The following is a 15,415-nucleotide window of genomic DNA, read 5'->3' on the forward strand; positions in this document are numbered from 1 at the left end:
AGGAAGGAACAGAATTAAACAACGATGCAGAGAAAGCATCACGGATGGGATACACTAAAAGTTTATGTAAAACTAAAGAAAAATTTCACTCCACTAATGACAGTGATGGCTCTTTTTGGGAAGACACACACGAGGAGGAAGGAGATAAAACTCCCCCTGTCCCATTCGAAGTCTTCCCAAACAGGCAAACGAACCTCACCACGAACCAAATGAGCATTATCCTCTATCTGAATAAAATATTAACAAACGAAATTAGATGCAGCGAAAATTTACGGATTCTTGCGAAGAAGGAAGTAGAACAGACGGAGACTCTACTTTGGGAGGTGAAAAGATTGCAAGAGATTTTAAAAAGTGGTACCGATATGAAAAATATCAGAAGCAGTGAAAGGGTTCTATACAAAACGGTGCAAGTGGAAAGAAGTACAGAGTTTTTCTCTCACCAGGATGGAAAAGACATACACCTAATGGAGCAGAAAACCTTCGACGAGAATGAAATTGATCAAGCCATGTGTAGAAGGGACACCGAGTTATTCAACGTAGCAACTGATGCGCATGGTCTGGGAGGAAATCCCCCTTCTTGCGCTTCAGCAGAGGGGGAGAAATATGTGGACAGCTTATGCCACCTCGATGGCTTCACAAAGGGGGATCTAATTAGAGCCGTACCCTATGAGGAAGGGATGATCGTTACACCTCCCCAAGATGATGGAAACACATACAGGGTGAGACACATGCTTGGGAATATTTTCAACCATTTGGTGAAGTCCCACGTGAATGCTTCCCATCCGTGTGATGAAGTTATTACATCTAAAGTAGATGCAGTACAGAAGGGGGGACATCATAAGCAGCCACCACTTGAACCCACTGAAGGGATCAAGGAACTTATGGAAGAATTAGAGACAGTGAAGAAGGAAAATTCTCAGTTTGGAGAATTTTTGGAGAGAGAAAAAAGGCTAGCTTCCCAACTGGGTCTGGAAGTAGAAAGGCAGAAGGAAGCTCTAGTGGAGATGGAGTTGCAGCTAGAGAGTGAACGGAAGCGGAATGAGGAACTGAGGGTGCATGTCGAGAGGGAAGAACTAGTGAACGATGCGCTGTTTTCACAGATGGAGGAGGAGCGCAAGGTGGGTAGCGAGGCGAAGGCGAGGCTGGCGGAATTGGAGGCAGAGCTAGCGGAAGAAAGGGAAAGATGCAGTTCGTTGGAGGTAGAGCTAGCGGAAGAAAGAGACAGAATTGCCTCATTGACGGAGCAGCTGGAGGGGGAGAAGAAAAAAAGTGACTCATTGGAGGTAGAGTTGGAGGAGGAAAGGGACATAAGCCACTCGTTGGAGGAGGAGCTGAAGGGGGAGAGGGACCGAGTCGCATCGCTGGAGGAGGAAAAGAAAGAGAGCGACTGCTTGAGAGAAGAACTGATGAAGGAAAAGGAGATAATTAGCGGCATTAATGATGAGTTACAAGCCGAGAAGGAAGCCAGCGCGTTGCTATTCGCTAAGATGGAAAGGCAAAGAGAGCAGCTAACACAACAGGAGGAGGAGATAACAAAAATGAAGCAACAGTTGGAGGAACAGACGGAGAAAAGTGACCCCTTGGGAGGGAACAAAGAGGAGTTACCCCCACTCGGGGAGTTAAAAGATAAAGAAAAGGCAACGATGATGATGCTCAGTGAAGGAAAAAAAATCCAACTTGGGGAAAAGCCAAAAGACGCGATGATGTACGGAGAGCTATACGATGAGTTTGTAGAAACGATGGTAGAGAAGGAAGAACTTGAAAAAAAAAACGAACTCATGATGAATCATATTAATGCAAAAATAGAAGTACTTGGAGAGCAAGCCATATATTTTGATGACAAAATAAATCACTACAAAAGGCTGTGTGAATCGTACGAAAGGAAAAGTATTCAAGTGGATAGATGCATGCAGAGGATGGAAGAAATAATAAAAGAGATCGAATTTTGTGACGATCTGAGTGGTGTTAATTGGGAAGAAAAAATAGCTGACATAAAGAAGGTAGCAACAGATATAAAGGACTCATATGCAGTGGGGGCATTAGAGGCAGTGGGGATGGATACTCTCCTGTTCGACGAAGTCGTAATGGAAAAAAATATACTTCTGGAAAAGGTCCTACATTTGGAGAGTGAAAAAGAGAGTCGAATGGAACAGACAACGGATAAAGGACAGACACACTGTGGAAAGGATCTCCCAAATGAGGAGACAACCAAATACATGGAGGAAATGAATTTCAAGTCATTGAACGACCTCTTTTCGTTTCACTTAAACGTCCTGAACGAGCTGAGTTTTACAAAAAATTGCTACAACCAAGTCGTGGAGGAAAATATCATGAAGGGGAGGGAATATCAGAATGACATTGCTCGGCTGAAAAAATTGGTGAAGGACAAGGAGCGCGAAATTGGTATCTCCGATGAAAACTGCAAGTCGCTTCTGCTCGAGGTGGAAAACCTAAAGTTCATTCTGAATGACTTGTTCACCTGCGGGGGGGGTCGGGCACGCGCCACTCAGGGGGAGGAGAAGGAGGAGCAGAAGGGGGAGGAGAAGGAGAAGGAGAAGGAGAAGGGAGAGGAGAAGGAGAAGGGGGAGGAGAAGGGGGAGGAGAAGGGGGAGGAGAAGGGGGAGGAGAAGGAGAAGGGCTCTCCAGCCGTGGAGGAGGTAGCGGAGGAGGAGAACTCTTCAGCCGCACAAGAGGTAGCGCATGAGGAATTATCTCCAACCCTGCAGGAGATTGCGGAGGAGGGCGTGTTTATCTCTATTCTGGGAGAGGAGTCCATCGCCGCTCAGGAGGCGTCGCATGTGGCCCCCAGCGAACCATCACTCGTGGAGCACGAAGAATCGTCGCTGGCATCCCCAAGCGAACCGGCGGTGTTGGCGCAGGAGGTGTCTCCCATGGAGGCCGCTGAGGAAGACGCCCCCGTGGGCGACACCTTATCTTCGGTAGTTTCAAAGTCCGCTAACGATAGCTCCCTGCAGAGCAACCCCGTATCGGTGGATAGCCAAACTTCGAGAAACGCCCGAAGCAGCAACGCTGCCGCGACTCCGAAGGGAAGGAGAACAACAGCTAGGGGCCGAATCAGTAAGGGGAAAAAAGCCACGAGCAAAGGGGACGGCAAAGGGGAGGGAAAAGAAGCGAACAGAGGCGAGAGCCGAAGTAAGACTGAAACCAAAACGAACAAGGGAACGAGTGGAAATAAAAGCATCCGAGGAAGCAAGAGCAAAGCTGGCAGCAAAAATTCCCACGCGGAAAGGAGCAGCGCGGGAAACGATATGTTCGTAAACGGTAGTGTGCCAGAGGAAGGTGGCAGGAAGTACCAGCTGAGGAGCACCAACAGGAGGAAGTAAGTCAGCCAGGCTGGCTGCTACCTCCTAAAATGTTACTTGCCTACTCCTTCGTTCCACCACCACCAAGAGGTGCGCTCACCTGGTCAGATTGCATAGCGGTTCAATCATCGCGTCTTTTTTTTTTTTTTTATTTATTTTTTTGTCACCTTTTTAACAAATCATATAACGAACTTATGAAATTTAAAAAAAAAAAAAAATTCACCATTCGGGTGATGTCATGAATGAGTTGTCTCTCCAATTAATGTCTTAGGGTGATGGTAGAAACGGCTACCGGAGTAAGAACCCACCTCATTTTTGTGGGATCCTTTTTGTCGTTTTTCCACGTGAAAGGCTTTGGCGCCCTCCATAAAGGAGTGTACTATGCCTAATGCCTTCGTTTCTTTTCTTTTCTTTTCTTTTTTCCGACGAAACGTTGGCATGCAGGGAGGGACGGGACTCCTTTCCCCCACGCGGCTCACTTCGAAAACGATGCTTACCATATTTTGCGTAGGCACAGTTGGGAATTTTATTTTATTTTTAAAAATAAAGAGGTTCATTATTTCGAATGGGCGGTGGAAGTTAACGTGGAGGTGGTGCACAAAAAACGTTGCAAAAAAAAAAAAAAAAAAAAAAGGGGGACAAAATTTGGTCGTCACTTGATATTTTTTGTCCTTTCGTTTTCCACGTGGTTTTTTTTTTTTTTTAAAAGATGGCATGCGCACACATGTGTCGCTGCGCTGGAAGGCGGACGGATAATCTGCTTTCACAAAGGGGGTAAGCGGTAACGGGAATGCTGCAATGGGGACGCAGCAACGGGTTGACTGCAATGGACCGACAAAAGAGCAAAGCTACTACACGTTAAAAAACATCATGTAAATGAAGATGGGGAAGCACATGCAGAGGTTGTCTAGGGATCCGCCAAAGAGTTCCAGCAGGCAGAGGGCCAAGCCCAAGAGGATCGTGTGCAGGTAATTCTGCACGTAGTAGAGGGACACGAGCGACACGAAGAAGCAGGCCAGGGTGCCGTGTAGCTGCAGGGGGGAAGGGGCAACGAAGCAGTGAAGCAGTGAAGCGGTGTAGCAGTGAAGCAACGAAGCAACGAAGCAACGAAGCAACGAAGCAACGAAGCAACGAAGCGACGAAGCGACGAAGCGACGAAGCAACACGGTGAGTAGCCCACCGAACTGCCGCCACATCGTACAGCTCAACGTGAGATGGTGGTCCTTCCTGCCAATTCACTTAGCAGACGCACCCGCTGGGACAGCGCGCAAACCACTCGGATCGATTTCTCCCTCACTCACTGTTTTCTTCTTGTAAATGGAGTAGGCGGGGAACTGCCTGCCCACGATGGCCGCCATCGGGTCTGCAAAAAAGATGGGCGTTAACACGTAGAGCGGAAGTTTGAAGAAAAAAAAAAGGGACACGACTGTGTTGTAAATAATGATTCCTTTGTCTCGGTAGACGCCAAATCTGTGGAGCGGTAAACAGGTGAAGAGGCAACGATGTTATAGAGGTGACGATGTTATAGGGGTGACGATGTTATAGGGGTGATGATGTTATAGCGGTGACGGGCCACATTTGAGGGGATGGAAAACTCCCGCGGGGGAATCACGCAGGGCCATACCTGAATGGACAGATAAAGCAGCGGAGGATGGACGTGACAGCTATCAAATAAATGAACAGGACGCAGTGGCTTCCCTTCCCGCTGTTGACAGGATCGTTCACTTGAGTCGACCTTCTATCACCGTTTATGCTAATGTCGAAGAGGAGGATGATTAGGCCGCACAACATATGGGCTAACTTCCTGGAGGGGGGGTGAAGCGAAAGGGGATCATGCGAGGTATCATGTGAGCGGTCGGGATAAGCACACCAATGCGACTGCACCAGTGGATGCAACGGCAACCATGCACGGGAACGTTAGCCCTTCCAACCTTGCGTAAAATTTGGGGATCTTCTCCCAGCGGTCCAGCACCGTCACAATGGCCGCCACCACAAGGAACAAGACGGTGCAATTCATTTTGCGCGTTCTGCCGTTCACATGTGGGGGGGAAGCGAAATGGGGGCCTCGTCAATGGGAGAGCTATAAATGGGGGCCTAGTCAATGGGAGCCGCGTCAAAGGGGGCCGCTCCAAAGGGAGAGTTATAAATCGGGATTCCCTTTTTTGTTGTCACATGGTGGGCCACCTTTTTTTGGCTTCTTATTCGCCCCTTCCCTATTCATTCTTTTCACCCCAAGGGGAGGATAACCCCTGCTCTCCAAGTGGCATAATCAGTTCGCACCTGATCGAATTTTCTCTCCCGATGTGCTTTCACATGCATAGAGTCAGGAAGGGGGAGTGGCCCTCCTGCATCGCAAACATGAGCAGGAGAGTGTCCAAAGGGATTAGCGAGAAAGCTATGCAACTTTTGTAGGTCACTCCCTGCACGCAAGAGGTGGCTAAATTTTTTAAATAAACAAACATCCATAGGGGTGGTGAAGCGGCATGCGGAGAAAAAAAAAAAAAAAAAAGGAAGCGTTGCGTATATCTATATGTTGATGTATACAAGAAGTATATGTGCACTCACATGAGTGACTTTTTTTTTTTTCTATGTACGAAGCATTCATGGTTATACCCCCTCTTCCCCCTTTGCACAGAGGAGACCTCCAACCGTCAGCAAAAGTACCGACCCCGTAATAATAGGCACTATAGAGGAACAAACCGGGCTAAGGAAAATAGGCACGCATGGATTTTTTTTTTTCCCCTTTTGGAGGAGTACCCAAGGGGGAGAGCGAACCTTAATGGACCTCGCATGCACCACGTATATCCGTGAGTATGCCGCCCTCCCCCGGACACATTCTTGAGGGGAGGCAACCAAACCGATGCGAATGAGAAGAAGTAACAGACTGGAGGAAATTGGCAGGAAGAAATTGGCTGGAGGAAACTGGCTGGAGGAAACTAGCAGGAAGAAACTGACTGTAAGCGCAGCTGGGCCGACCCACCAGGACCATGGCGCACAGTGATGACTCGCAGAACGAAAGGGAAGAAGCGAATTACAACTCCATCCTGTATGAACAGAATTTAAAGGACGAAATAGACTACTATGGGGAAGACTTACCGCACATAAATTTTTATTTGAAGTTCCAAAGGAAGAACTTTTTGCAGGAATTCCTCCAGGAGGTGATGCTGCCGCTCAGTGGGGTCAGATCGGATGGGGGGGAGGCGGGACAAAGCAAAGAGGCAGCAGTCCCTGTGGAGGAAGGCAAAGAGGCAGCAGTCCCTGTGGAGGAAGGCAAAGAGACAGCCGTCCCGGTGGAGGAAGGCAAAGAGACAGCCGTCCCGGTGGAGGAAGGCAAAGAGACAGCCGTCCCGGTGGAGGAAGGCAAGGAGACTGTTACCCCCGGGGAGGGGAGAGCACGCGATAATGCAACCGCAGGGGGTGCGGAACTGGAGGAGCTGTTGAATGAGGGGGGGTTCTATGTGGAAGAAGGCTCCGGGGGGGAGGAACCCCTTTTGGAGCGACCCCTTTTGGAGAGACCCCCCCAAGGGAAGCTCACCACCGAACAACACCTCTCCGAAGACTCCAACCTGAGGGATGCCTTACTAAAGCTGATGCAGGGGAGTGCCGCCATGCGTGGTAGCACCGACCTGACACACCTAAACGAAAGCGACGAAGCTGTAAAGAAAATAAACGAAATATTCCAAAAAAATAAGGATAAATTTATGTTCAGTGTGGAACGGCAACTTGGAACTAACGGAGAAGAACTCATTTTACAAGAATACTGCTACCTATGCAATAAAAAAAAGAAGTTAAATAAACCCTTATGTGCAATAAATATATACGTCTGCTACGATTGCAAAGTGCTAGACAGTAATTTCAAAATGATATCCCTAAGTAAGTTGGTAAGAAAATATTGCCTTAACCATTATGACCTGTCTAAGTATGAAAAACAGCTAGCTCTTTTGTGTACAAAGAACCCACGTGGGTACTCCAAGCAAATGAAGCTTTATTTTCTTTTTCAAATTAAAGAAATTGCAATACGAAAACATGGATCCATGGAAAGAGTGAAACAGATGTATACCTCCAAAGTACTAAAATCATTTAGGAATGCACAGGGTACTCCTCAGTCGACAAAGAAACGGAAGGAGGACCTGCACAAAATGGTTAAACCTAAGAGCATCTACAGTAAGAAGGTTAAAAAAGCGGAGGAACAAAAAATCATTTGCGATAACAATCAGCATGAGTTTGACTCTCCAATTTGCACCAACATGGAGGATTCCCTTTACGTGAAAAGGTGCAGGAAGTGCGCCTACCAGCTGGAGTACATGCAGTTCTGAGGGGGGGCACCCAGATTGGCAGCCAAATTGGCGGCGAGGTTGGAAGCGAGGTTGGCGGCGAGATTGGAAGCGAAATTGGCAGCGAAATTGGCAGCGGCATGGACAACTCTAACTGGTTTCACATGGAATGCAAGTCTCAACACATCCGCCCGTTCAAGCAGGCCGCGAAAGAAAAAAAAAAAAAAAAAAAAAAAAAATAAATATACATATATATATAAGCAACAGAGGTACACTTCACACAGAAGACCGCGTTACACAGTGGAGAGAAGCTCACCCCCGTGCTCGGCTTCCACCGAACGGTGCCGCTACTCCATGCAAGATTCGGATGCACTTCAGATGGTCTTCTTCACATCGCAGTCTAGTCAAAAAATCTTTTTATGTTGTCCGAGGGCTCCTCCTTCAGGTTGTACACGAACGTGTACCAGTCGATTATCCCTAAAGAGGAAAAAAAAAAAAAAAAAAAATAGCTAAGTGACCCCATTTGGTGATGCCTGACCTTTTTTCCATTTTTACATGACCAGGCAAGGTCAACATTGTTCATTTTGCCAACCATCTGACGGGGCCCACTCGTGAATTTTGTTTATAAACTGATCCTTCGTTAGCTCGGGAAGGTCACTAAAGGAGGAAAAGACGCACTCTGCAAGGGGAAGTAAATGGGAGGCATGTGCGGGGAAGTAAATGGGAGGCATGTGCGGGGAAGTAAATGGGAGGCATGTGCGGGGGAAGTAAATGGGAGGCATGTGCGGGGGAAGTAAATGGGAGGCATGTGCGGGGGAAGTAGTAAATTAAATATAAGTGCTCGAAGGGATCCCCAATTGGCAGCTGTGCATGCCGATTATTATTTCCCGCACTGCAACTCCAGATATTTCGTCCTTTCCGTTCGTCGATTCACTTACGTATTGCATCGTTCGAGATGGGTTGCTCGCTCACGTAGTCGTTAATAATTTTTAAATTAATTTTCGCTCCCGTGCTGGTGCCTGCGTTCACACCCTTGTTTTTGTTTTTGCCCTTGAGGAGCTCGCTAATTTTGCGGCAGCTCTCTACATAAACGATGGGGGAGACTGCCGTGGGGGAGGGGAAACGGGTGAGATGGGAAGGCGGTTAAAGCGGTCAAGGCGGTCAAAGCGGTCAAGGCGGTCAAAGCGGTCAAAGCGGGTGAGATGCGAAGGCAGGCGAGACGCAAGCGCCACGTGCGGGAGGTAACCACTGCGGCGTGACTGCCACCCTGGGGACCCACCCGGGATGCTGATCGAGCCCTGGTTCCTTATCTGCCCAGAGTTGATGGTTAGGGGCCACTCGAATGGAGCCTGTCTCAAAAAGTTCTTAAAAGCTTCGAAATTTAAGCTGTCGTTTTTAGGAAGGAATAATTTCTCCCATTTTTTTTTTGGATTTTTGCTGAGCTCTATAAAGTCGTTGTTGTGTGAAATGACGTGGCCTAGGAGTTCTTGGTCGGACAGCCTCCCGAAAATCTGCGACAAAGGTGGGTTATATATGTGTTCGGGGAGAGAGGAGAGAAAAAGATGGCAACACCGGTGCTGCTTGAAACAATTCCCCATCTACTCTATCTCAGAGGAGGAGCCACCCAATTCTCTGATTTACCTTTATTATGTCAAAAACGAGGAATGCAGATGCTCGCGGAGGAGGAACACGTTGCCTACCCCGCCTCAACCTAACGAGCCGCTTCTTGATGTAGAGAGAATTGCTTATCCGGTTTGTCTCTAGCGTGCTGCTGTGCGAACTCCTACTTAGTATGTAACAATTTTGTGAGTGCTTACTTTCGCTAGCTATTAACAGCGTACGTAGCATAAGTGTGAAGAATAAAATGGGAAGGGGTATCTTCGTCGCAGACATTTCTGACTTGGAGTGTGTGCTTCGGTCTGCCGTAGAGCGACCTGCCCTAGTGCGATCTGCCCTAGTGCGATCTACCCTAGCGCGTCCTACTCAACCGCTCCGTGTGGTAGCACTTCCCCGTTATAGCCCACCCCTCAAATCTACGTTCAGTTCACCTGCTTGCCATGCACCTGCTTCTCCCCCCACGAGGTGTGCTCAAAAAAGGAACTGCAGCAAGCGCATAGTCGACTGCAGGGCCCACAATGGAAGGAAGCAAAAAGGGTTTGCTCGGTGGAGAAGGCAACTATACACAAGGGGGAGGTACACAAGAACGTCAATTTTTTTTTTTTTCTCCCAAAATGGCCATCAAGTTGGGGAAGCCACCATAGTAGTGCTAGTAATTTGCGGAAGCGTATCACACAGGAAAGGGAAAAAAAAAAAAAAAAGTTTCACCCCTCTTTTTTTTTTTTTAAAACCTTTTAATGAAGGGAGAAGTTTCTCCCCTACACGTTACTACAAATTGGAGTAACAGCACCAGGTGGTGCTACGAGACGATTTTGCTAAATGTGAACACTAAAAGGTAAGAGAAAAAAAAAAAAAAAAAAAAAAAAAAGTAGTTACCGCCAAACCGTTCAGGTGAATACTCAAAGAAGGCATTTCAATGGGAAGAGTTTTTTTTGTTTTTTTTTAAGTTTCATTTTCCTTTTAATTTTGAAGCGAAGTATCATTTTGACGAAGCCGTGGAGTCACTACCAGCCGGGTTGGAAGAAGCAACATGACGCCACATCCGTTGCAAGAATGCGTGTGCGCCTCTCACCTTTGGCACTTCCCTTTTTGAGCGCTTAATTAAAAAATTTTAAATGACTTATGTAAGTTTGGTACATATATACTGAGAGATGGAACAGCGGGGTATAGTTAAAAAAAAGGGAGAAAGTAGAGCAGTTAAAAAGGGAGAAGGGAGGAAAAAACTGTTATGCGAATATGCACACTGCACATGTGCCCATGCTCTTGGGCGAGGAGTTTGCAAAAGATGCGGGGAGCTCACGCGGACGGTGAGCCACCACATGTTGTGCGCATATCATATTTCTGACTTTCTCTCCGCAAGAGGGTCTGTGTGCGGTGGGGTTGTCTATATCATTGCTTTTCCTGAACATGTATATTTCCCTAGCGGGGTGTGTGTGTGCTGGGAGACACGCGCTTCTCATTCATCTGCCCTTTCGCTTATCACCGACCTTCTTAGGCTTCTTGTTATCAGTTGTAGTCTTAGTCTTCTTTGCATCCTTGGCTGTTGATTTTTTCTTTTCCTTTTTAACCTTCTTCACCTTTTTCTCCTGTTTCTTCTTTTCCTTCAATACTTGTCGAACACATTTCTGCTCCTCAAAAAGGAAAGCTCTCATGATTCTTTCTCGAATGCACTTGGCGCATATGGAGCCTCCATAGGCCCTGGAAACTTTTCTATCCTTTTTCCTCGCTCGGCGGTTGTCTGCTGGTCTCAGGGCCTTAACCTACATTATGGCAAAAAAAAAGAAAAAGAAAGAGGATAATTATGTGTTGCGAATATTCAAAAGGGAAGTTACTCCCTCACATGAACGCCCAGCAACATCCGTTTTTGTGGATGTCCTCCATGACGTAACGAACAAGCTGTTGCGCGAAACAACATAAAAATGCTTCAATCATGGTGTGCAAAAAAAAAAAAAAAAATATGAACTGTTCATAAAATTATGCACAAAAATTGGCGCAAAGTATTATGGATGAAAAAAAAAAAATGTGAACTGTTCAGGTAAAAAAGGACAAAACTAGCCAAATGGGCAACACGAACAAGCAAAACACTAACGCATGAAGTATACATAAACAGGTGCGCGGGGAAATGGCGCGACAGGGCGTAACACGTATTTCTCTCGTTGGTCTCAAATTTAGGGGAGAAACTCGATACGCATGTGTATGCCTGTGTATCCATGTGCATGTATGCCCCATCTGCTTTGGCATTCTCCTCCCACTGCTATCTCCCGCGCTGGCTCTCGTGTCAGCCACTTCGCTTCTTCCCTCGTTGCGCTTACCCCCTGAATGGCCGTTTTGCAGTCGGCACATTTTGGTTTCCCGGCCTTCTTCTTCACTACATGGATAGTTAACTTGCCCCCGGGTGTCCTTATGGGCCTCACTTTGTTCGACTTGGTGTTGTAGTGATTGTGTTTACGATAATGAACTCGTTGCGCCATTTTGAAGAAAGAGAAGAGGAGGGGATACAAGTTTAGCAAAAGGGTGGGCTCCCGAAAAAGGTTGCGTGAACGGGGGAAGTCTTCTCCCTAACTCGTACGGCAAAGGAGTTGCGTAAGTATGCGGGTATATAATTATATGATTTGCCGCGCGACTGTTTCACTCCCGGATGGCGGACGAGCCGAACTGGTAAAACTGAAGGCAAGGCGATAGTGATTGAGATGATGATGCCGATGTCGATGGCTAAGCTTGCTGACGCGCATAAACGTAAGTATAAACTGCGAACGGCGCCTAACGCTTATCTTATCGTGTGATTGAACGTACGGATGAATAAGCACGACGTGAGTTGCTTCCTCTTTTTTTTTATGCTTACAAAAAAAAAATATATAATTTTCTTTCTTCGCAGCTGTGTATAAAAGGTCATAAGCGTAATTGATAAAATTTTTTTTTTTTTTTTAAATTGGCGAATTAAAAAAAAAAAGAAAACGTACACGTAAGTTACATACAATAATGATGCTTTCGTTCTGCCGCAGGTTACCCTAATAAAATGAGTATTTTTGTGCATTGCATTTTTCTCGCATTTATTTGTGCATACCGGTATGAGCGCCGTTTCGCTTCCATCACCGCTACGGCTTATACTCACGTGGGGAACCTACCCCTCCCCCCAAATGGGCGTTTTTCCCTTCGACAGCTGCTGACCCCTGCACTCATCGCAATGTTGACGGGGAGGTATTATATATGCTAAGGGGGGGTGGAGGAGGAAATGATTGGTGCTCCCAATATGCGGCATACGTAGGTGCGCACGTGCACGTTTTGGGTTTATACGCATATGCTTTGCCCCCTTGTTGTGGCTGCCTTGGCTTTACCACCAAAATAAGATGATCCAACCCCAACGACATGTTAATGAAAACGCGTCAGTATATATATACTTCTTCATACTGACGACAACGCGACAGCACCCCCGCTTTAAATGCACCGAGGTACGAAAAAGGGCATCTCCCCCATTTAGCAGAAGGCGGGCGGAAAACGTCGCTGCTGAGTGATACTCCTCCAAGGCTTCGAAGCACCGCCCCTACCCACGTGCATACCTACCTACGTGCGTACCTACCTATATACCTACCTACATACCTACCCATTTGCAAAAAAGCGAAAGGCACAATTTTTAGCTAACACAGGAGGGACAGTATGAGCCACTTTACCTCATCATTTTGTTTTCAAAGGGAATTTTTTTAACCATAAAATTTGAGTAGTAGTTGAAGCATTTTTTTTTTTTTTCCCATTTTTGCAAAGAAAAAGGTACGCGACAAGGGGAGTGAGACGAGCCGAGGCGTTGGGGGAAAAGCTCGAGTTTAAAGGGGTGGGCTGTGCGTGCTGCACCGTCACGGCTTGCCTTAGCGCAGTGTTCCGCACTGTTGTATATATATTATATAAGTGCTGTGTTTGTCCTGGGAGAACGGAAAGAGTGAAGAAGTGGCGGCGAAAAAATGGCGGGAAAAAATGGCGGGAAAAAATGGCGTAAAAAAATGGCGTAAAAAAATGGCGCGAAAGAAGCCATGTTAGAAAAATCGCAAAGGAGCAGAACGGCCAAGCCGAATGAACACGGTATACTCCCCCCACACCTTTGCTGCATCACCCCCCCGGGGAGAAACCAACGTAATTAAAATTTGCTCCTGAGAAAAGATACGCACCTCGGAGGAAGAAGCAGGCCATGTACATAAGTAAGATAAAATAAATCTTTGCAATTTTATGGCGATTTTTCTCAACGGGTTAATTTCCCATTTTAGATGGAAGCGTATGCATTTGGGATTGTCATTGCAGAGGGTGCATAACATGAACAGTGAAAAAAAAGGTGCACACGAAAAGGGGAAAGATGACAAGGGTTTGGGATGAGTGTGTTGGGGAGGGGAAGACTTATGAATAAATTATTTCTCCCCAATTTGTCACCATAAGTTAGAAATAGCTTCCACAGAAGTAACCTTCTAACCCTTGCGCGCGACTTAAGGATGGACCACGGTTACAAAATGAACGTGTAAAATTTTTTCAACTCCTATTCGATTACACCCCTTAGCTCCTATTGTGGAAACACCAGATGTGTGCATATGAACGTCTCGTGATTTACCAAGTGGGGCGCCTATATCATCATTGGTAGATAACCACACGGGCGGGTACGCGAGCAATGTGTGGTAACGGGAGAAAACTCCCCTAGGGTAAGTTTGCCCCCTTTGTTTATCCACATATTTTACAAACAAATTTGATTAAAAGAAAAGCGGAGTTTTATTTAAAACAAATGGGAATATAGGTGTGTATTTTTAGGAGGTAAAAAAATGGGAAGGAGGAGGGGGATTGATCACCCCGCAGGGGATGGCCTCTTAATGGTGGGCACCGTCATATACGTATTTTTGCGCCTCATACCCACCTAGGCCATTTTCCTCACCCTCCATGCCCTCTAAATGGGAGAAGCGCAATCCCCGTTCTTCAGACCACCGCGCAACACGGCTAGACATACATGTGTCTCGGTTTCTTGCTCACCACCTTGTCTTCCACCACCCCCACGGTAGTTTTGTAATTTTTTAAAAACTTCAAATATTTTTTAAGACCGCTGGTGGCGTAGGAAGCGAGCTCCTTCTCGAATGCCTCCTCGTACTGACCAAGGGGTAGGCACTGGGCTGTGCAGAATTTGCTCTTCATCTTATTCCGTTTCTTCTTCCTCTTCTCCCGCTTCTCCCGCTGCCCCCCCTGCTCGTGTTTCTTTTTGCCAATTTGGCTGGTCGCTGCCTTTCGCTTATGGTCACTCGTCTCACTTTTTTGGTTGCCCTTTTTATGGGCCTTCTTCTTTAGCGCCCTGGGCATGAAGAGGTTGTCATCGTTGTAGAGCTCCTCTTCCGAGTCGGTTAAGAGGGGATCGTCCGTTCGGCTCGGCTCCCCTTTTTTCCCCTTCCCGGTCGCCTTGGCCCCCTTCGCAGCCATCGCTTTGGTTTCCTTCACAGCTACCTTTTTGGCCCCCTTCTTCGCGGCTACCTTTTTGTCCTTCTTCGCGGCTACCTTTTTGTCCTTCTTCTTCGCCTCCCCTTTGACATCCGTCGCCCTCTTCTTTTGGAGTTTCCCCTTTTCCACTTTACCAGCCTTGTCCAGGCTCTTCCGCACTTTCTTCGCCTCCCGCGCGGGCTCCTCTGCGGGTTCCTCTGCGGTGTTCTCCGCCTGCTTCTCTGCTTGCTTCTCTGCTTGCTTCTCCGCGTGCCACCCGTCCGAGTTGCCCCATCCTGCGTCACCACCACCCGCGGTTAGATCATGGCTTCCCTTCTGCTCAACTTGGCTGCCACCCTTTTTTGTAACTTCTCCTCCTACGGCTGCATCCTTCTCAGCTTCTTCACCCCCCTGCGGAACATCACCCATATGCATGTTGTTCCGCCTTCGTTTTTTTATTTATTAATTTTTTTTCCAAGCTAACTTCTCCCAATTGGCAAAGAACAAAAAAAAAAAAAAGAGGAATGCTTCAAAATGGCATACCAATTATGCACTGCGCTCTGCAGCTACGCCAAATGAGTTTCGCAGTAATAAACGAATTAAATTCGATTGGTTTATTGTTGGGATGCTTTTCTTTCCACCCCCATTTTCTCTCCTACAATGAAAAAGGAAAGAAAAAAATCAGTCGAAAAAAAAAAAAAGGGGAACTATATGCTTCCTCGGCGGTTATCACTGTAATAAGAATACAAAACTGAGAACGGTTCTTTT

General features: G+C 46.9%; 5 protein-coding genes across 5 annotated transcripts; 1 reads left to right on the top strand and 4 right to left on the bottom strand.

The window, feature by feature from the left end:
* Positions 1-4,174: 4,174 nt before the first annotated feature.
* On the bottom strand, positions 4,175-5,340 carry PCYB_011750 (hypothetical protein; the record flags this gene model as incomplete). The annotated part of the gene is made up of 4 exons (XM_004220681.1): positions 4,175-4,354; positions 4,625-4,793; positions 4,948-5,127; positions 5,255-5,340. The coding sequence occupies 4 exons, from the start codon at positions 5,338-5,340 to the stop codon at positions 4,175-4,177; spliced, it is 615 nt and encodes a 204-aa protein (XP_004220729.1).
* An 849-nt stretch (positions 5,341-6,189) lies between these two features.
* Positions 6,190-7,639, top strand: PCYB_011760 (DNA repair protein; the record flags this gene model as incomplete). The annotated part of the gene is made up of 2 exons (XM_004220682.1): positions 6,190-6,279; positions 6,335-7,639. The coding sequence occupies 2 exons, from the start codon at positions 6,190-6,192 to the stop codon at positions 7,637-7,639; spliced, it is 1,395 nt and encodes a 464-aa protein (XP_004220730.1).
* A 358-nt stretch (positions 7,640-7,997) lies between these two features.
* Positions 7,998-9,490, bottom strand: PCYB_011770 (hypothetical protein; the record flags this gene model as incomplete). Its single annotated transcript, XM_004220683.1, has 5 exons — positions 7,998-8,074; positions 8,190-8,276; positions 8,536-8,700; positions 8,877-9,108; positions 9,239-9,490. 5 exons carry the CDS (start codon positions 9,488-9,490, stop codon positions 7,998-8,000), a joined length of 813 nt encoding a protein of 270 aa, XP_004220731.1.
* Positions 9,491-10,674: 1,184 nt separating this feature from the next.
* PCYB_011780 (60S ribosomal protein L34-A) lies at positions 10,675-11,685 on the bottom strand (the record flags this gene model as incomplete). Its single annotated transcript, XM_004220684.1, has 2 exons — positions 10,675-10,974; positions 11,527-11,685. 2 exons carry the CDS (start codon positions 11,683-11,685, stop codon positions 10,675-10,677), a joined length of 459 nt encoding a protein of 152 aa, XP_004220732.1.
* A 2,367-nt stretch (positions 11,686-14,052) lies between these two features.
* PCYB_011790 (hypothetical protein) lies at positions 14,053-15,082 on the bottom strand (the record flags this gene model as incomplete). Its single annotated transcript, XM_004220685.1, has 2 exons — positions 14,053-14,127; positions 14,213-15,082. 2 exons carry the CDS (start codon positions 15,080-15,082, stop codon positions 14,053-14,055), a joined length of 945 nt encoding a protein of 314 aa, XP_004220733.1.
* Between the last annotated feature and the right edge of the window lie 333 nt (positions 15,083-15,415).

This window comes from Plasmodium cynomolgi, chromosome 1 (genome assembly GCF_000321355.1).
Source record: "Plasmodium cynomolgi strain B DNA, chromosome 1, whole genome shotgun sequence".
In the NCBI taxonomy this organism is placed as follows: Eukaryota; Apicomplexa; class Aconoidasida; order Haemosporida; family Plasmodiidae; genus Plasmodium; species Plasmodium cynomolgi.